Genomic DNA, 23,091 nt, shown 5'->3' with positions numbered 1-23,091 from the left:
TATCTGATCTAACAGCTTTTTGCCTCTACAATTTCCTCTTTCCAGGGCATCATCCTTCCCTTTGTACACATTTACAATTACACTCTTCAGCCAATCATCTGGGACAACACACTCATATACAATCATATTTATCAGGTCACTGACTAACCTTACTCCTATATCTCCCTGAGGCCTTCATCATTTCAGCAGTCAACCCAGACACAACTGCTGCCTACCCCACCTGCATCCTGCCTACCACCTCACTCACAGTAGCAGCATCAATCAAAGGCCAAGGGTCAAACACTGGATTTGCCGACTCCAACCTTTCCCTGTGCCAGTCAAACTCCTCATTCAACAACTTAATGTTCTCTCCAGGCGTTGTTAATGTCCCCACTGTTCACCAGTACCTTTCCTTCATCATTCTTCACACACTGCTCACCATGATATTCCCTGTTTTCCATCTTCATCTGATCTGCCACCTTAAATATCATATTCTTCCTTTCCACACTATTCAGGGTGCCCAGTAAAAGTCTCTGAGACTCAGATTTTGCCCTCCAAGCCTCCTCTATAGCCCTATGCTTGGCAGGAAAATATTCCCCCATGTAACCACCCCTTTTCCATTTCTGGAAATGCCTTTTTTTCTCCTTAACTGCAGCTTCTACACCTTCATCCCACCACCAAGTTACTTTGTCTTGGGGGGCCTGTTGTCCATTCACATACTAAATCAATAACTTTGGAGACTGTTCTTGAGAACTCTGTACTGTTTATTAACACTTCTGTCAACAGCTCCCTGTTCAGCCACCACTATACTCATCTTGCTATAGAAGGCATCCTTTACTGCTTTGGTTTTTCAACTTCCATATTTTCCTCCTAGGTGCATAGGTCCTCTTTTTCATCACTTGCTCCTTAAGCACCATGTCACATATCTTGTGTTGCTGCACACACTCCTTGCTCCCTATAACTAACGTCCCTCTCTAAACCTCCTATCAGCCCTCCTGATCAGGAAATAGTCTATCTTGCAGCTATTTCCCACAAACTCGTATGTAATCAACCAACTCTTCCTTTTCCTAAAATGTGTGTTGCACACAATCATGTTCATTGCCTCCCTAAACCTGAGTATCCTTTCCCCTTCCTCATTTCTTGTACCATATGCACATCCCACATGTCTAAATTGTTACAAAAGGGAAAATCTGGGCTGCACTTGGGATGCATGGTACCAACTTGAATAATCCCATACAGTCTGTGCTATCGTTATCAAGCAATTCTATTATCACATGCCATGCTCAGTACCAAATATGCGTGATAACCAAGGGATAACTGTACATATTTTAGGCATTCTGTTCCATTTATTAAAAAATCATCCTCCACTTATAAAGTCAAAGGAGGTAATGCTTTGGATGAAATTATTTACCATCCATGACTTAATGTTTACACAGCCAAAAGATCTACTCCTAATTCCGTGCTCCTACCACCGAAGGTACGAAATTATTTCCATTGTACAACAGGCCAAAAAGTACTCATACCATAGGGTAGATGACTGTAGAAAAGAGCAATGCAGCCCATGCTGGTTCAGTACAGTAGGTACGCTGAGCTGCATTAACATTTGCCACTCATATCACCACAACAGCATAGATTTGGTGACTGTTACAGTCACCAACATATAACATACATGTTACATGCAACTGTTAAGACAGTGTCAGTATGGTAGTGACTTACATCATTGTTCATCATATGTTAAGGCTCAAATATGTTTGCATGCATCAGCCCTAGTCACCTGATGTTGGCTCTCCATGCTGCTGGATCTCTAGCAGCCTCTCTATTCAGTCCCTTATCCCTGAGGTCACTCTTTATGATCCTGTCCCTGGTCTTTTTCGGTCTGCCTCTCGCAACTCTATCCTCGATGTTTCCACCTCTCACCCTCCACAACCAGCTATCATGCTTTCCCACATGCCTAAACCATCTTAATCTACTCTTCATTTGCAGTCCTAACTCCCCCAGGCCTGTCATTCCAGGACATACATATCCATCTAATCATTATCATCTCTGTACATCTGAGCCTACAAACAGCATTCTCCTTTATTGTCCAAGTCTCACTACCATACAGCCTTGCACTCTTAACACATGATGCATACAAGGATTTATACAGTATCCTTAATCAGAATCTGTGTCTATCCTATCCACTGAATTGCCATGTGGGAATATGAACAGCAGCTGTTCACCCACTGTACTTTGAAGCAACGTAGTTGTGTGGTATGACACTATTTCACACAGCGAATGTAATGTATCAGAAGCGATGTTTTAACATGGGCACATCATACACCTTGGAAACATCACACGCACCACATCAGAATATCATCACTCTTCATGCTGAGCACTTTAGAAATGCTGAAACTGCAAAGAAAACTGATGTACTGTGGTCAACAGTAAGGTACTGCTTACAGTGGTATGATGATACTGGTGCAAATGAAAATCAGCCTCAGAGCAGCTGCTCTCACTGCTTGAATTTTGGCACACTCTGAGATAAGCAGGACTGCCAAATAGTTCTTGGTTGTGTTTCAGTCTCCACTGAAGGTGTATTATTTTGTTTAATGAAGTGCAATGTTGTATGAATACTTCTTTGGTCTAGTGTACATGTTCTGAAGTCTACTAACTGTTTCACTTGTTGATACGGCGATACCATCAGAACATGCATGAGATCAATACACGTAAGTACTTGGACAGAGTATATTTGGTTTATCTGCTTCATATTTGTTACGTCAGGTGGGAAAGACATTGTGAATTAAGAGAGGGAGACATTATGAATTATGAGGTGCAGTTTTTAAGTTTTTGCTGAGGGGAATCACATTACTTTGAACTGCTTTTATAAAATGAAGATACTACAGAAGCTACAGTATTGTGTTACAGAACAAACAAAATTCATGAGAGACAAGGTTTCACTGTCTTGCTTTGCTAACATCCATTAAGTAGCTAGCAGAAGACACAGGCATATAATGAATTATGGTTACACTGATACAAAACAAACAAATGCTAACATAACTTAGCACAATAGGCATAAGTGCAAATTACAATGGCATATTCCTTACATCCAAAAAAAAATTTTAACCGAGACTTACCATATAGTATACTGCTGCTTCCAGTCTTTGCCACCAGGATAGCCAGGTAACCAGGAGAGCGTGATACTGAAGGGTCCAGTTTCTGCTGAGATATTGTATGGAGGATGTGGTGTGGTGCCCTCAACAAGCAGCTGCGTGGTGGTGACAAGCGTGGCAATTTCATTGCTAACTACACACTCATAGTATGCATGATCGCTCTTGTGCAAGTTTCGGATGGTAAGGTTGCCACCAACAATGCTGGTACGGTCACGGGGCAGATTGTGACTGTCACGCTGAGGATGATAAAGATAAATATACATTACAGTATATATAAATATATACATAAATGCATAAATTTTAAAAGTCAGTGTTCAATGTTATCAAGTAAAGTACTGCTTGGGACATAGGATGGTCTCCTACAGCTTATGTGATGTGGAATATGAAAACCTAGTTAGGTCATAGAAGGGGTAAAGGGAATTGGCTGTTACTGATCCCTTTGCATCACTGTCATTATTATTCCATGGTTGCATGGGCCTGACATTACTGCCTAATGGCTGTTTTCCATGCTGCATTATCTGATATAGTGGCCCAATTAAGTTCCTTAACACTGAGAGCTCTTCTCAAAATCATTCTCTTCACATGTCAATGCCACTTCAGTCTGCAAGTATGCAGTAGTCTACTATCACTCTCTGTGTCCAAGCATCTTCTTATATCTGCACTGTTGTTGTTGTCCCTCATTGTGATATTCCACATCCATCTAACCACTCTCATTTTGGCACTCTTTAAACTTACACCACAAAATTTCATTACTCTTTGCACACACATTATCATCGTGATCATCATCTCCCATGTCTTGCTTCCTCCTAGAAACCTCAGGACTGGGGATGCCTGTGACAGAAGCACCTCCAGGGTACCTTATACTCATACGCTATTCTCACTCACTCAAACACTCCTCTTCCTCTTTCTTCTTTCACCATTATATTGTTCCAGTCCCTTCTTCCATACCACATAAGGGCCTATTTCTACCAACAAGGCCCTCTTTCTCACTTACATAAACTTTCTTTGGACTCCTATGTGCATTTTTTGTACATGTCCATACCATCTCAATGCATTTCTCATTATCTACTCAACAAGTCCACATCTCACTCCAGTAGCTTTCTCTTCCATTCCATACAAATAAATTTCATTATTACTTACAATGTCTATCCTCTCTATGCCTCCCATGCCTACAGCTGTTTTAAGAAAAGTAATCTCTACCGTGTGGGACCTAGACAGCTCTCTCACTCACTGTCTAGGTTTCACTCTCATGAGTGTCAACAGAAAGATACTTTCACACATGCTTTCTTAACCTCCATGCTAACTCTCTTACCCTTCAAAATACAACTATGCTCTCAAATCACTTTTCTTCCTACAGTGATCTCTCCTTAACTTCACTCTCCATTCTGTCATACCAGATACATAAAACTATCAACTTCCTCAAGCAATCCACCTCCCATTTGGATTCACCAATTCAGTGTGTTTCTTCTCTTTACCCTGAACTGACTGTCAAATTCTACTGTGTCAAACTATTTCCTTTCACATACCATTACCTTACCTTTCTTCACATTTACTTTTAATATTCTTCTTGGACAGATTTTAACTAACTCAGACACTACCTCTTGGAAGTCACTCATTTTCTACCATTAAAACAGCATCATCAACGTAAAAGCAAGTTACAAGACTCCATTCATTGCTATTTAGCTTCAGTTTTGCTCCTATACCTGCTGTTCTAACCTCCATCTCTCTGTTTACTCCATTCATATAACAATGAGCAACCAAAATGACACAGCATATACCGTATTTCGCGGCATGTAAGACGCACTTTTTTGTCTCAAAGTTACCTTAAAATATCCCCATGCGTCCTGCACGCTAAACTAAGGCAGGTTAGTTTGGCTCCATTGAGAAGAAACTCTTATAAAGATGATCATCTCACTGCTTAGCAACCACAGGTGTTTTCTACAGTATGCAGACTTGATTTTATTTTTAAAAATAATATACACTAGTGTGTATATGCAGCGGATTTAAGAAACACGCGAGATCAGAAACACACAAAACTTTCCCGGGTTTGTTTACAGCTCAACTGGCTAACATCGTGAAGATATTTAGCGGTTTAGCAATTTAGCAGTTTAGCATCCGCACTATTCCAGCGAGCTAATGTACATGATCACTGGTGAACTGCCTGCTAACCTTCTGAAATGCAATCATGACCACTTTGCTTGTCATCCATTCACTAACTAGCAAAGCAATCGTACTGGAGAGATGCTGGCTAGTGAAACTGCCAAGTCATCAAAACAGACTTTCGTCACGTATGGAAATTCAGTAACCCTAATTAGGTCAGTTACTTTTGTGACATTTTGTGAGTGTATATATGCAGCAGATATTAAAACACGCAAGTTCAAGAACACAAAGCATTCACGGTTTGTTTTCAGCTCAACTGGCCAATACCGTCAAGGGGTTTAGCGGTTTAGCAACTTAGCAGTTTAGCGTCTAGCGTACACCCTACTCTAACAAGCTAACATGCTCACTGGTGAACTGTCTGCTAACCTTCTGAAAGGCAATCATAACCACTTTGCTTGCCATCCACTTACTAACTAGCAAAGCAGTCATACTGGAGAGATGCTGGCAAGCGAACCTGACAAGTCATCAGAATTGATTTTTGTCGCATATGGAAATTCAGTCACCCTCATATGGTTGGCTTCTCTTAGTGACATTTTGCTTCATGCCTGACAAGAGTATCATAGACGTGAACAGTCTTATTATACCAATAGCGAAAAACAGGAAAAACAGTTGTAACGTTAAACAGTACTGCCTGAAGTTACAGCTTCACTTTTTCAGCCAAGTGAAGTACTTCAGCAATGTCTATGCAACTCAGGGCACACCCAATTACAGTATTTTGTGATAAAAATAGGATAAAATTCACTGAGTAGCGTAACTGATACAATATCTGAAATAGCAGTGCCTGACGGGCATTCATATCAGCGTCCGCCATTTCTGCTGTATTCTTAGCAGACGAAGCGATCAGAATGATTGACAGCGTTCACTCTCTGCATCTCTGCTGCCTAAGTAAAGCTCTCATGATCGGCAATGGCGATCATTTAGGCCGTAACATCCAAATTGGTTAGGTTAGGTTGTAAAGTCGTTTGCCATTTTGGACGTTATGGCCGAAACGACCAGAATCCTAAGGTGTAGGTGAGAGTTTGGTGTAGGTGTAGTTAAGGAAGTAGGAGTGGGAAGAGTCAGGCTAGGGAACTGATAATCCGCTTATTATAATCCCTTCAGCCCAGCAATGTATTTTATAGGGTAGTTTATTCATGCTCGCCATATGATTTTATTCAGTTCAGGAAACATGTACTGAGGAGGTTAATGTGGGCTGTATCAAATGCCCCAAGTCTGAATATCGCCTGTGCTCAGTTAAAACGATTGCCAAGTTAAAGTCGTATGAAGTGTGGTATACGCAATTCAATGGATGGTACTGAGGACCATTTACTGTATGAGAGTGACAGTGAAACAGTGATGATGACCGTGGTGATGACTTCCAGTGATGCTTCAGGACTTGGGGAAAGTAGTGATGAATTCTCAGGATTTGAAGACGAGTGAAATTTTCACCATGTCAGTAATATGAAGTGAATATAGGTTTTAGGTGATCATGACAGATGCAACCATGGAAAATTTAGGATCAATGGGTACATGTTTAGTCTTGCACTGACGATGTTTGGATGAATAAATTGTTTGAGATGTTTCATGTCCTTAAGTGATGATATTTATATTGAACAACCAATTACATTTTGATGTTTTTGGCATATAATAAAGCCACTGGGGTGCTCCAAAACTGACTGATGTAAATGTTTCAGAGGCGAGCGAATGTTGCATGTGGTGTGTACATGTGTGCGTGTGTGTGTGTGTGTACCATACCGACTAGGAGGAGCAGTGTTAAGACCAAAAATGGATGTTTTCACAGTACTCGAATGTTTTGAGATGGATGTCTGTTTTTAGCAAATTCTGATGAGAAATATGCATTTTTAATTGTTGATGCTGCAAGGAAAACAGCTGACAGTAAGGAAATGATACTGGGAGAAGAGAGTAGAGACCGTTGTCTAGCGCTTGGGGTGCAGCAGTGTTGCTAAGGGATAGTTTCACCATTCTCGACATGTTTTGAGATGAATGTCTGTTTTTAATACATTGTGATCAGTGAAGAACGTATTTTTAATTGTTGATGCTGCAAGGGAAACATCGCTGACAGTGAGGGAGTGATACTGAGAGGAAGGGGTAGAGACTGCTGTCTAGTGACTGGGAGGCAGCAGTGTTACTAAGGTGTAACAATGGATGTTTTCACCATACTCAGTATGTTTTGAAATGAATGTTTATAGTAAATTATGATCAGTGAAGCATGCATTTTTAATTGTTGATGCTGTAAGGCAAACGTAGCTGACAGTGAAGGAGTGATACTGAGAGAAGAGAGTAAAAGCAGCTGTCTATCCTGTTCCCAAGCAGCCTTGCTATATTGAAATTTGGTTGTAAAACATTGTAATTTGTGTATTTACAAGTGCTACCTTTTTATATTATTTGTGGAGGTAATTACAGGTTAGTTAGAGTGCATGATTAATGATGGCAGTAGTCTGATATTGTGCTTGAGTCAAGGCAATGTGAGGAAATTCCGTAACAGGTGTGGAATATGACGGGGTTCTTTTAGGATAAATGAACTGATGTGAACATTCATTGTACTTTATGTTTTCGTCAGTGAATGAAAGAACAGAGTTTATTGACTTCATTTGTGGTCTTAAATTCATAAAATATTAAAAACAGTGTTTATATCAGTTTACTGATACATATTTATCAACAAAGTTGAGATGGCCTCGTGGTTTGAAGTAACGTTTTGTTCAGACGGGGTTTTGTTTTCTTTTCTCTTTTCCTCTATCATTCTTTGTACACAAAAGAAGAAACTAAAGGATGATGAGTAGTACTGAATAGATTCTGAAAGGTGAGTGTTGTATCTAAGTGATAGTGGCTCATATCAGTCACATTTGGTCAAGAAGGGGCATTGTTTTCTTTTCCTGTACCATTCTTTGTATATAAAAAAAAGAAACCAAAGGCTGATGATCAGTAATTAATAGATTCTGAAAGGTGAGTGTGTATCTGTGTGGTTATGGCTCTTATCAAGAAACCTTACTGCAGTCTTGGTTGGGGCAAACTTTTTTTTTTCACAGAGCTGCCCTACCAGAATTAGGGTGCGTCTTTCACAATCCTGCGTCTTACATGCCGCGAAATACGGTACCTGTCTTACACCTACACTGATGTTAACAGGATCATTGAGCTTTTTCCCAACCTTGAAACATGTGGTACTACCCTGATAAAAATGCTTCTTTTGCCCCCAACAAACTCTTTCCTATATCACTTATTTCTACTACACTTCAGAGCCCTTCCCAATCCACCCTATCATAAGCCTTCTCCAAGTCCATAAATGTAACAAACAGCTTATTATCGCCTGCCTTTACAAGGTGGAGCGATAACGTTTTTGCCCGCCTGTGTGAGTGTGTGTGTGTGTGTGTGTATATATCTGTTCCCATTATATCATGAACAATTTGAGTTATCAGCATGAAACCTTCAAGGTATCAAGACATGGCCAAAATCTTGGCCAAGTTAAAAAATGGGCACGTGGCGTTAAGGTCATCAAAATGCTACCAAAGGTCAACTAGTTTTTATTGTCCGCCTTTAGCACCAGTAAATCTCAAGAATTGCTTGAGCTATCAACGTGAAACATTCAGAGTATCAAGATATGGCCAAAATCTTGGACGAGTTAAAAAAATGGGCACTCGGGGTCAGGGTCAAGGTCACCAAAATGACTGCCAAAGATCAACTAGTTTTTATCACCTGCCTTTAGTACCATTATATCTCATGAACAGCTTGAGCTATCAACATGAAACCTTATCAAGATATGGCCAAAATCTTAGACTTGGCAACAGCATATTCTGGCGGGTGATTAGCATTCAGCTCCCGAATGCTTTTCTTTCATCCATCCATCCATCATGCAATCCTACATTGCCCCATGAGGAGGTAGGAGACAGGCGCTAGGCAGTTGGTCCTGACATTTAAGATGAGAGTGACCAGCCTCACCCATCCCTATGTGGCATTACATGAGCAATCAACCCCAACCATCCCTTGGATATAAACCTTCACCGGCTCAATCCGACTGAAGGGCAATAATCACCCACTAAACTACTACACTCAATCCCCGTAAATCCCATGTTCATAAATCACGGAATCGTAAATCACGGCTATGTGGCCGTCAGACTGCTGGCAACCTTAAATCACTGTTAAGTCACAAAAATCACGGACCTAAGCACCCAAGTGGGCCTTTTCCGAGGAGAACCGTAGACTGTGGCATTCACACTGAAAATCGTGACCCAACAACCAATCACCGCGTGTCCCTGGTGGCATAAGTGCATACTAATGCAGCCATGTTGTTGTTGTTCTTGTCCTGCCAGTCTGCACACTACAGACCGTCCCTATGGAGTACAAGAGCTACCTGCCTTTTTTGTGCAACTTCCCCCCGCCTCCTACCTGCCATGGCCCTTCCCGACCCCCCGATGAAGCGCTCTAAGCAGTATGGCATCAAGAAGCTGCCGCCGTTGTTGTACAGTCAACGTTTGGAGCTCATTCTTTGTGTTAAGAGGGGAGAGACGTTTTCAAAGCTGGCGAAAGAGTTTGGGAAGAACAAGTGCTGAGAGGTTCTAAGTTCTTCCCAACATCATCCCATTCCATTCACTTAAGCAATTTCGTCATAGGATTAAGGTGAGTTCCCTTAACATGGCTTATTTCTATTTAATACACGCACTGAATATTCCTAAATTTGTATGTTTGTGTTTGATGGTGTCTAGATAGGTGAAGTTAGGGTGCTGTGGGGGCGGGTTGGCCAAATCCAGACCCAAATTAATTTTTCAAATAAGAGTTACTGTTCATAAAGCACTGACTTCGTAAATCATGGCAGTGGTCCAGATCCAAATTGCCGCAATTTACAAGGATTGAGTGTAGGTGCCAAAATTTGGTTATATGTTACCACCCAGTCTAGTAAATGGTTTCCCGGTGTACAGGAAACCATTTGGCTTGTCACTCAATGTAGAATCACCCACAGGCAGAAAGAAGAGGAAAGAATGAAGGAAAGAAAGACAGAAGAGGGAGTGTAAAGTTACCTGCAGGGAGAAGGACAAGGAAAGAATGAAGGAAAGGAAGACAGAAGAGGATGGAAGGCAAGAAGGATGGAGGAGAGGAAAGGGCATACACCCGACAGCAGCACTACATGGAGTGAGTGAATGGTGAGCGCCCCCACCTACTACATTATTATTATTTGCAATGTGCTTCTGCTCGCTGTAAATACAGTAATTGGTCTACATGTCTTCTACCTTTTCTAAACCAATCCTGTTCCTCATCTACATTATTTTCTGTTTTGCCATACACACCTTGCATTACATCCTTCCTGGTATACTCAATAAACTAATACTTCTTTGATTATTACACTTTTCCTTACTCCTCTTTCCTTTATACAATGGAATTATTACTGTTTTTCTCCAGCCTTCTGGCTTTTCCTTGTCACCAGTGCCAGTCTATATACATTCATATATTGTGCATTAAGCTAACATCCTCATCACCACCATACTTCAAATTTCTCCACTAATACCATTTGCTCCTACAGCCTTATACAGTTTCAGTTTACAGGTGGTGCAAGCACCTTCTCTCTTCTAACTGGTCCGTGTTTCACTTGTCTTCCATCTCCCTTATCCATGACCCAACAACAAAAGACATTTTTTTTTTTTTTTTTTTAACCTACCATTATCGAGAGCTACAATAATCCCTCCATCTCTTTACTTCATCATGCTCACCTTCCTGTACCTTACCATCCACACTCTGAATTTTATCCTCTACCCCTCCCTTCACTTTCTGTCCTCTACCTTCCATGGCTGTCTCTTAGTATTTCTTTTTGTACAGGGTTTTGTACACTGAGGCTTGTAGAATTAGAAGGCTGCGAGTGCCAATTTTTTATTATTATTACAATATGAACCTTAAAGTCTCCCAACTGTTACTCAATAACTAATACAGATATCAATATGAATTTACTTCATTTTAAAGCTTAGACAGAAGATATTCATAATTTTTGTGTGCATGCAACATTTACCATGGTGTGGGCACACACTATGGCTCACACAAGTGCCCAAACATAGTTTTTTATCACCAATACACATGAAAAAAGTCAGCTTCCCATCACTTATGAACAAAAAATATGGTGAGAATCAGTACTGGAGCATATATCAAAATGCTATTCACTTATAAACTGATCAAGCAAACGTATGTCCCTGTATATGGGAAGGCCCTGTAGGGGCAGTTGCTTGCCTGTGGTTGACGGATCTGCTTGGCCATACTGACTGGGGTTACTCTTCTGTTACTACTTCAACTACTATTACACACCTAAGAGTTTGTTTCTTGTTGTAAGGTCATGGAAATGCAATACAGTAGTACTGAATCCTGGAAAACAAGTACAGGTATGTTATCACAGTAATCAATAACCATGAAAAACATAACACAACAGCCCCAAATTGATGTACTTCAACAGAACTATTAACCATATTGGCAGGATACGTTTGTTAATTCATTTTTGAAGGCTCCAACATGCTTTCTTGCATCGGCCTTGGTCACCTAATGGCAGCTCTCCATGCTGCTTGATCTCTGGCAGCTCAGCTTCCCTATTCAGTCCCTTATTCCTGAGGTCATACTCAATGACCTCGTTCCATGTCTTTTTTGGTCTACCTCTCACAACCCTAACCCTAACAGTAACACTTCTCATTCTCTGCACCCAATTATCATCCCCCATTCTCTCCACATGCCCAAACAATCTCAAACTACCTCTCATCATCACAACATCAATACAGTCTAGTCCCATCCTACCCTTCAACTCCTCCATCGTAAATGTAGCCCCCCCAGGCCTCACACTCAGGGACGCACAGCACATCCACCTAATCATTGTCATTCCTGTATGTCTAAGCCTGTGAATACCCTCTTCTTTTACTGGCCAAGTCTCACTACCATAGAGTATTAAACTCCTGACACATGTTGCATACAAAGATCCCTTAGCACAGAAGGAGAGCCCTCTCAGTGTTAGAAGAGGCAACAGCTCCCTGAATTTCTTCCAATCACAGCTTACTCTGTAATTTGGTCTATAAAAGCCCGCGCTTCTTAGAGGTAAATCGGGGATCCTCTCTTTGGCTCAGTGGTTCCGTGTGCGCGCATCAAGCACGAGGGCCTGAGATCGAATCTCAGCCAGGCCAGTGTGATCAATTTGTTGAAGTTTCATTTCGGACATTACAACTCTAGCCACAGAGCTAGCTCCAGCCACACCTCCAGCACATATCATGTCTCCCAAATAACAAAATTCTTCCACACACTCAAGAGACTCACTAGCAAGTTCGATCCTTTCATGCCTGACAATCTCCACCTGCTCTACTGACACACCGCACACACGAAATCAGCATTATCTCGCGTCTACCTCGAATACCACTACATCTCTTAAGCACCCACTTCCCATCCATATTCTTCAGACAAAGGGGATATGTATAAAAGCAATGCTATGCTTAACGCTATTTTGGCTGGGGGTGGCGAACTGGGGCCTCATGATTCTACTGTACATGCCTCACATAATCTATAACTGCCTTTTCTTAATTATCATCTCTTCTCTACCAAGTATATCTATGAATAAATCTGCACCCAAAATGGCAGTCTTCTTTTCCTTTCCCTCTTGCCTTCCCTGCCAAGTATGTCTATGAATCAATTTGTGTTTCAGTAAGTATTAACTAAAAATGTTATTTTATTTAAACTCACCATTCCTATTCTTTCCCTCCAAACCCCACCTTCCTATAACATTTTCTACTTCCTAATCCTCTACCCTACCATTCCCATTACCCATAACAATGGCTTTTGTATTCCTCTATACTGTATTTCTTTTACAGATTAATTCGGTTGCTCCCAAAGCCTTCTATTATCTTCCATCCTCCTCCCTGTTTCTCTGTTTAGAGGCACATCTATACATATAAATGTTTACTGTATATCCATATCTTACATCTGCATGATGCCAGCCTTGTATGCAAACACTTATATGGTTTCACACACTTTTTCATTCTTTTTGATAAAAACAACACAATACCTTGCTTCTTCCTACCCTTACATTCTTCTTTCAAACCTAACCATACCATCAACCCGTCTCCTTCACCCCATACATCAAATTCTTCTCTAATACACCACACTCCACTACCTAATAAATGTGTTTTACTTATTCCACATACATCCAATCTTCCCTCTCTATTTTTTCAAAAAACAAAACATCTTTTCTAGATCCATTCAATCAAATCAAATGCTGCCATTTTTATAATATCCTTTTCAGTCACCTGGATGGCCCACACAGGTCATATACCAGTAATTTCCATTACAAGTGTAGATGGAGTCTCCACAGTTGAACAAGGGCAACAGATCTCCACTATCAACTCTTGTGAAACAGCCGCACCACCTCCCAGGTTAATCCTATCCCTAAGTAGCAAAACTCATCACTATATTCAAGGGTTAAATCCCCCAACATCAATTTCTTCCAGGTTTGTTTGGACCATGTAATGTTCCATGCACATGATCACTTTTCATCACTAAGCCTCTGTTCAAACTAACTTAAACATCTGCCCTCCCCATGTTCACTTTCAAACTCCCAGAGGGCAAAGTCTCCCTCCACTTTCTCCTCCCTTTCTTAAGGTATTCATCACAACAGTCACTACAACCACCACCAGATGAAGATCTGGTACACCTGACTTTGACTTACCTCTTATTTCCAATAGGGGCAAAAGAAACCTTGTTACTTTTAATGCATTAAAAAACTTAATTCTCCCCATCTCTCAGCTCTCTTTACTTTAACAACACACAACTCATTTTTTTTTTTTTTTAATTCATCTCTGTTGTCCTTGATGCTTCTTTTTCATGTGAAGTATCTTGGAAAGATTACAGCATTTCTTTTGCAAAAACAGCTTTGCAGAGGTCAAATGTGATCAACCAACTTCATGCATTCTTTCACCCCGTCCAGTTGCTGACATTCTTCATGGGCCTTATTCGCCCCTTTGTGGATAGGTGTTGTGGGAAGGCTCACCACATACTGTACAACACTTCAAAATCTGGGTGAGGTCTAAGACTCTTCCTCCTTCCCTGTTATTCTGGCACCATATAACAATGAGCATGCAGCATCCATCTAGACACATGTTTTCACTCCTTTTCTGTCCAACACAAAATTCAAGTTACCTGGTACTCTCATTCTCTCATGTACACAACTGACCAACTATGGAATTAACTTCCTTAGCCTCTTTTCCACTGCATATTACCTTAGGTCTTTTGAATTCAGTATGTACAGGAATCTAGAAGAACATGTCTTGCACTCTCTTGTTCAGTTAACTTTGAAAAGAACAGATTTTGAAGGCTGTTTTTGCACTTAAAAACCAAAAAATGCTTCCTAAATTTTTCAGCAACCTCCTCCTTGCTATCAGCAATCAAAACCATAATCATCTGCATAAGACAAGTCTCACAACAACCCACACCTACAGTCCCATGACAGTAGTTTTTCAAGATGACAAACATAAGGAAACTAAAGAGAGGACCCTGAGGCATAGCTATTTTTTCTGTAAAGTCTCTGCTCTCAAAACCTTCCAATCTTGCACATTTTTGAACCATCATACATATCCATTACTACAAGCATGTGTGCTAGCCACTCTTCTAAACCAAAAATTTCCACTGTCCACTTATTACCTCTTTGAGGACCCTATCAAAAGCAGTTTCTATCCATCAATCTAATTATGTACTGTGCAGGGATCTTAGGCTTGGCTGTTTTGTCCAAATATTTGGGAAATGGTGACTTGTCATCTCCCCTCTGAAAGGCATTATGTGTGCAACAAATTTCAGCCAATTCTTGAACTCAATCCTGACTAGCCATGTCTGGTTTGAGCATCTGAACCTAACAGACCACCAGGAATCTATTTGTTGGCTACAATGACCCCCCCAATTACGCGGATGTTGTTTGTGATTTTAACCACTTACACGAAGAGATATACCCTACCCTGACTCACGTTATGAAGGAAAGAATCTCGTTTATGTTGGAAAAAAACAGAAATTGACCTCTTCTCAAAACACGATGTTGGGAGCCAATAGTCAAAAGTCCCATGCAATGACGAGTCAACACGGCCTGGCGCTGTGTGTCTGTGTGCATGTTTACAAAACATTCGATTATTTTCCCCACAAGAAGATACAGGCACAAAGAATATTTTATTATGTATTAAAAGTGACAGTGAGATATGTAGATGGAAACGGTGTGAACCAAAAGCAGGCAACTAGATACATAAGTTATGTAACACAAAGGATGCAGCCTGGCAACATCACCCTGACACCGCCTGCAAGCACGTTTATGGAAACATTTTATCATTTTCCACAGAAGGAACTACAGGCATTAAGAATATTTTGTATTTATCAAAAGAGAAAGTGATATTCACTGATGGATATGAATAAAACCAAAAGTAAGCAACTAGCTATGTAAGTTGCATAACGCAAAGGAGACAGCCGGGCATCAAGCATCTGCATGCATGTTTACTGTACATAAAGTTATTTTCCTCTGAAGGGGCTATTAGCACTAAGAATATTTTATTATTTATTAAAAGTCAGTGAGATGCATAGATGGATGAGTACAGTACTATAGAACCATGAGCCAGCAACTTGCTACAAAAGTTACATAACAAAGGAGACAGTCTAGCACCACACATCTGCGTGCATGTTCACATACACGTTTTAACATTTTCCTCACAAGGCGCTACAGGCACTAGAAATATGTTATCATTTATTCTAAATGACAGTGAGATACACAGATGGACATGAGTTGAGCCAAAATTGGGCGACTAGGTACCCACGTTACATAACACAAAGAAGGCAGCCTGGTGGCATCACCCTGGTACCGTCTGCATCCGTGTTTACAGAAACATTATTTTCCATACAAGGAACTACAGGCATTAAGAATATTTTATTCATTAAAAGTGAGATCGATACACCACTCCCCAACAGTCAAGCATCGCTCCATCCCCCTGGTAAGTGATCACCACTTATTTACCACCCTGAACATTCTAATTAACTCTTTTATATGCCCAGTGATGTTCCTTGGGGTTTTATGTTTACTACAATAAATATTAGGTATGATCTGCAGTGGGTGGGAGGGGAGGGAGTGAATTTTTCAAGAGGGCCAAAAGGGTGGCTTTGTGAAAATTTTTGAACTTCACCACACCAATTGGCCTCATAACATGGATTTCCATGGTACAATTTGTGCAATTTGGGTTTGTACGGAATAATTCAATAATACATTAACTGCGTAATTGGAGAGGTCACTGTACTGTACATGGTTATTATCCAACACAACAAATAGTTTCCATTAGTACAAGAGAATGTTTGGCTTGTCACTCACTGTACAGCCACATCAGTAATGTAAAGTCATTTAAGTAGATGTAGGACACCCTCATCTACAATAAATTGCATGCCTTCTCCAATTTAAAAAAAGTAGGGTTCTTCACGTTTTTCCACAAACTTCTCCTACAACTTCCTGAATGTGAAAATAGGATCAGTTGTACCACAACCTGGTAAAAATCCTAATTACATCTTATCAATTTTAACTCTCATCTCCTCCTTCAACAGAAGTGAAGTCAGTGAATGTACAGTGAGGTTGGATGAGGAGGAAATGGAAAATGTGAGTGTGTACCTGGGTAATGTGGTGAGTAAGGATGGAAGTTTAGAGGGTAAAGTGCTTGAAAGGGTACAACAAGGAAGAAAAGCTGCTGGTTCTTTGAACGCATTGATAAGAAACAGGGAAGTGAGCATGGAAGTGAAAAAGTTACTGCATGAGAGTACTGTGATACCAACTCTAACACATGGAAGTGAAGCTTGGACCCTGTTGAAGGGACACAAGGAGAGCAATGAAAGTGAGTTATCTGAGAGGAGCAAGCGGAGTCACATGGAATGACAAACTGACAACACTGGCAACTGTTAAACAAGCGTGGTGCGGCCGGGGTGGTGGCGGGGACACTGTAAGTGCGTTGCTGCACCTCAGAACTCTTGTTGTTTAAATCCATCAGGCCTGTTGTCTACTGTTGTTAAGGTGACTGCCCATATTTTTGTTATTGCAGCTATACCTGTAGTACAATGTCTGAAAAATCTGACCTTTTTTTATGTCTCTAAGGGCCAAAAAATGTCCAGGCATTAGGGGGTACCGCCCATATGTAATTTTTCCCATAAGATTATGTATTCTCAGTACGCGAATTCCCAGTGCGCGAGGTCGTGGACCACCCAATCTCTCGCGCACTGTGCGAGCCTACTGTACCTGTCGTCTAACACCCTGCTAAATATGTTTACTCCTGAATAAAACAGCTGTGCATATATATATATATATCTATGTACTGTACATATTTTTTTTCACTCATCATCTTAAATGTCAGAACCAACTTGCCTAGCCCCGGGCTCCTACGCTCCTCATGGGGCAATGTAGGATTGGATGATGGATGGATGGATGGATATTTTTTTTTTTTTTCAGAGCCTGGATCAATTTACTAATACAATTATAGTATAAGCACAGACTAGGATATGCACAGATAGCCCTGAGTTAACAGTCACTACTCTTACTTTTGACCTGAGATGGGCTGTGGAAAGCTGAGGATCCCTGTTATATAAGTGACCACCATCGGGATTTTTTTTTATGTACCAAGGGTCACTGCTGCAGGAGGTAACTAAGGATTTTTTGTTTATGTACCAGGGGTCACTGCTGCAGGAGATAACTTGTGTACCTGTCCCACATGGGAAAGTTCCTTGTCTCGGTGGAGTGAACACAGCTGGGGCCTGATTGATTGCTGCCTACCTTAAAAGCGCCAGGCAAGGCAAACGCACCACTCCTAAACATCCACAGTGTGCACTGTGAAATTTCCACGCTGTGTCTTTAGATGCCCTGTAAACTCAACTTACCCATACATACTGTCATGCGTTGGTTATTTATTCATTTGATTATTCATTTTACTTTACTACTTTCTCTTTCAGGTTATCCAAACATTACAGAATGTAACTTTTCCTTTTCAGTCTTTCCTATGAAATTTCCATGTCAGTTTTTCCATGCTGCATGGTGGTTTATCTCGCTTCTTCCTGCCAGTAGTAATTGCAGGGTTTGAAGGCAGGAAGAGCCTTCTTGCTTTACTATCCTTATCCTTCAGCAAGTAGAATTAGATCTCACAGTCATAGTCTACTCTGTAACAAGCAGCCTCAAAGGACCATTAGGCCTACTGCTGTTTGGTTTCCTTTGTATTCCTATTTTCTATGTTTAACAGTTCTCCCAAAAGTGGGAGAAACCTAACCATTTCAGACCCCAACTTCCCTACTAAAAACCATCTATAACCCCAACTAGACTAAAGATATGCTACCTAAGGACATAATACAATATACAGAGAAAAAGAAGGCTTATAAAAGCCTACAAAAAATAAAAAAGTAGAAAAAACTAACCACATAGGCAGTTTCAACCATCAAGGACCCCCCTCTCATGAGCACAACCATTCAAGCAAACATACTTTTCTATGCAAGAGACATCCTTGGTACCCCCCCCTTTTTTTTTTCTTTCTTTCTTTCCTATACAAGGAGAGTTCATATCTCAAAGATCTACTGTACTCACTGTTTCCCACAATGAATTAAATGTGAAAATCGTACATACAGACAAAGTACCAGTTGGTAGCAAAAGCAGCAGTGAAAAGGAAGAATCCTAATTTGACAGTCAGTTGACAGTGCTTATATAATGCTGTACAGTAAATGCAGTATCATCTCTCTTCTTATGATATTATTCAATTTACGGGAGACAGGGGCTAAGGAAGGGTATATCTAACCCCTCTAGTTTGAAAAGTCTGTTCTACAAATGTTGATACCTTCGCAGTAAGCAGCAGAATACAAGTGTGGAGGAGGGGAAAGCGAGGCCAATTGAGTCTGGATGAGACAGATGCTGCACGCTTTACGATGCAGGGGTATGCAATAGCTGGAAATGTCATATTTGGCCATTTGGAGGCCCACACTGTGAAATCTTGTATGCATTTTCTACTCATGCTATGAAAAAATTTTGGGCCCGATCAATGGCTATGCATATATTATGGATGACACAAAAGCACAAGTAACAGATGGGCATTCAATACAATACTGTAGTGGTAAAAACTGGGTTAACTCTGAGTTAACTTAGGTAGGCTAGCTCCTGTTTCCAAGACCAAATTTGTCATTTAGGTATTTAGTATCAGAACCAACTACTTGTTGAAGAAATCCATTTCTCTCTTCTCTTATAAGTACAGTATCCTCCTTTCAGTATACATGATCTTATCCTTATAGACTTACCAAATCAAACCCGATCTCTTTTCCTCCACTTACCCTTCTCCAGGTGACATCTGGTGTGGGTGAACCCTGCCCTCCACACACTAATGTGACCTCTTCATCAACCTGCCCATGGTACTGAGGCTGCGGACGTGGTGAGATCATTGGGGGATCACGTACCAACACCTGTAGGGATAATACGGTAGAAAATTATAAGGTACACACAGTACAATGTGAGAGGTTCATGTGAATGAAAACTTGAAACATAGGAAGCAGTCACTGACAGAGGATGAATGGGAAATGCGTTAGTTTTGTGGTGAACGAAGAGCACAACAGAGCTGCATCATGGTTTTTAAATTACCAGCATTATGCATAGTACAAAAAATTAAGATTATGGTGTTTCAGAGGACAGAATATGAGATAATGGAAGTTTATTTCGTTTCATTTGTAAAGGCTCCAACATGCTTGCATGTGTCGACCTTGGTCACCTCATGGCAGCACTCCATGCTGCTCAATCTCTGCCAGTCTCCCTAGTCAGTTCCTTATCCTTGAAGCCACACTTAATGACCTCGTCCCACATCTTTTTCGGTCTACCTCTTGCAACCCTACTCCTAACGTTAACACATCTCACTTTCTCTACCCAACTGTCATCCCCCATCTTCTCCACATGCCCAAACCATCTCAATCTACCTCTCATCATCACAACACAAATACACTCCAGTCCCACCCTACCTCTTAACTCTTCCATCATAAACCTAGCCCCCCCAGGCCTCGCATTCATGGACGCACTACACATCCACCTAATCATCGTCATTTCTGTATGTTTGAGCCTGAAATATCCTCTTCCTTTACTGCCCAGGTCTCACTACCATACAGCATTACACTCCTAACACACGCAGCAAACAAAGATCCCTTAGTATGGCTTGAGAGATCCCTCAGTGTCAAGAAAGGCACCAGCTCTCTGCACTTCTTCCAACCACTCCTCACTCTAGCCACAGAGCTGGCTCCAGTCCCATTTAACATGTCTCCTAAATAACAAAACTCTTCCACACACTCGAGAGACTCACAAGAAAGATCAATCCTTTCACACCTGACAATCTCTACATGCTCTCTCTGACACAATGCACACATGAAATCAGCTTTATCTCACAGTCTACCTCTAATACCACTAGATCTCTTATACACCCGCTTATCACAATTGCTGCACAAGTTGGAATTACTTCCCATGCCCTTTTGGCAAACTGCACATGGCCACTTTTCCTTTTCTCTGACAGTAATGCCACCAACCTTTGACACAGTCACTTTTATTTTATATGCATTTACTCTCAAGTCCTTGTGCCCCATACCATCTCTCCACTTCCTAAATCTTTCTTCCACCTCCCTTTCATTGTCAGCAATCAACATCAAATCATCAGCATACATCTCCCACAGGAGTCCATTTCTGAAGTCATGTGAGAGGGCTTCAAGCAGCATGATAAACAACAAGTGCAGTTTCAAATAGAGCGAGATCACATTATTCACACTTAACTGATTCCAGGCCCCTGATGTAATAATCATGAATAATGAAACTTGAAAAAATATACTTAAGAAGGGCAGGGCATTTTACAAGGAATGTTGTTTGAATCATGAAACTTGAAAAAATAAACTTAAGAAGAGGGGACGGGTATTTTACAAGGGATGCTGTTTGACAATACAGTATCCCTACTTTTGTGCTTTCTCTCTTTGATTATGGCTCATACCTAACTCGACCTGTTACATGGGAATTAGGGTTGGGATGATGATGGTGGGACTGTATTGAATAAGTGGCATATGACAACTAGAAAGTGGTCAAATGAAACATCCTATGTTGTATATGCAGTTCTTGACGGGGTTTGTGGTAGTAGCAGATTAATTCCAGTCTGTCTGGCTGAGTAGATTCATCAACTCTTGGCAAGTAATTGCCTCTGCAGTGCTGGACAGTGCAGTACCAATGTTCCCTTGTGGCAGTCAATACCTTAGTGTGAGAGGGCACACAAAGTGTGTGGAGCTTTGGTTCCTGGATGGAAGCTCCATTTGTATCTCTCCAACCAGTTAACAGGGGCACCACAGTAGGTGCCTCATCACCCTGTTATTTGGCTATACTTGTATGGTTACCACCCAACATTGAACAGTAAATGGTTTTCAGGGCTACAGGCTTGTCACTCTGTGCAGAGTCACCTAAAGAAGAAGTAAGCAGCACTACAGCAAGTGAGTGGATGATAGTAACCACCACCTATCACTAATCCACAGTGTTTGTATTAAGCACATACAGTGAGGCATGGGGAGATGGCAGTGACATCTGCTCTTAGAGGGAGTCATTTCGGAGTCTCTAAGCTGTTTTATAAGTTTACTTTTTCATTGTGTTTTAAGGTGAGAGCTTCCAGTGTGTGTGTGTGTGCCCATAAAGCCAACATGGATTTTCCAATTTATGGTCTTCTACTATGACTGTGGCACTGATAAACAGCCTACATATGGTGGCACTGGTACCCTGAGCTGAGCAAGGCAACTATGGCATCCACCTGGGAACCAAACCTCCTCATATTTCCCTGCACCTCACCATGGGAAGGACCCTGATCTGATTTTGATCAGGCCCTCTCTGCCACAAGGGAACACCAATTCCTTACAAGTTGTATATTCTGTACTGTACCTATAAGACAGCCCCACAGAAATACTCTTGACCTGTGACTGACAGGTCTACTCGGCCACAAAGACCAGGGTAAAGCAACAACAACAACAACTACGACTGTATTAGGTTACTGGCAGGGATACTAAAGTGGGTTAAGGGATGAGTTATTGACTGAAGAACATGATGGAGGTGATGGTATGCAAATGCATTTGATAATGTAGGTTTCATTGTCTGTTCTGCTTAGTTACATTTTTGTGGTGCTGACATGTGGTATAAGTCGTTTTGTGTGTTGTCAGTAAAGGGAATGCTACTGTAAATGATGGTGATGAGGCCACCTCCTTCTCTTCTCTTTGCTTTGTCTTGTCTGAGCCTAGTGAAGTTATTGAATGATGGAGAAACATATCTGTCTGTGAGCTTGGTCTTTTGTACTGATTAACATAAGACACAAACTAGGAAGTATGAGGCTCAAATAACTGAACCGATTATATTGGAAAGTATGAGTACAAGGACTAAATATACACTGCATTATACTTTAAAATAACAGTTGTTATGCGTATATACTGTACCTCCATATCTCCAGAGGACCCTGCAGTGGTATGGCGATTGTATGGGGTGCAGCTATATCTACCCTGGTGTGACTGGTTAACCTGTGGCAGGAAAAGTTGTTAAAAGTTAAGTTATTAGGTAATTATCAATTAAGGGAGGGGGGGGTGAGTTGGGGGGAGGGTAGTCAAATGGTGGGTGACAGAGCAACTTGGAGGCGTTTTGTCTGCGGCCACCCTTTGCGAGATTAGGGCGTCGGGCTATAGATAGATAGATAGATAGATCAACTTCCTCAATACATATGCCATAAAATCATGTAGCCAAGTCGTGGAGAAATAAAGAGTAAGACTCCTATGATTTTTACTGCTT

The 23,091-nt window shown here is 41.0% G+C and overlaps 1 protein-coding gene across 1 annotated transcript in view; it reads right to left on the bottom strand.

The window, feature by feature from the left end:
* Positions 1 to 23,091, bottom strand: part of LOC145399138 (protein turtle homolog B-like) — a 348,093-nt gene that overhangs the window by 208,621 nt on the left and 116,381 nt on the right. Inside the window, exons 7-9 of the mRNA XM_080271876.1 lie at positions 22,746 to 22,826; positions 19,593 to 19,721; positions 3,093 to 3,364 (exon numbers count right to left, since the gene is read on the bottom strand). Of these exons, the coding sequence (XP_080128002.1) occupies positions 3,093 to 3,364; positions 19,593 to 19,721; positions 22,746 to 22,826 (482 nt within the window). The remainder of the gene's footprint in view (positions 1 to 3,092; positions 3,365 to 19,592; positions 19,722 to 22,745; positions 22,827 to 23,091) is intronic.

The sequence above is a fragment of the Coenobita brevimanus genome, chromosome 47 (genome assembly GCF_032717465.1).
Source record: "Coenobita brevimanus isolate Jiangsu-jjx chromosome 47, ASM3271746v2, whole genome shotgun sequence".
Classification (NCBI taxonomy): Eukaryota; Metazoa; Arthropoda; class Malacostraca; order Decapoda; family Coenobitidae; genus Coenobita; species Coenobita brevimanus.
The sequence above is the reverse complement of the archived record's forward strand: the minus strand, read 5'-3'. Positions and strand labels throughout refer to the sequence as shown.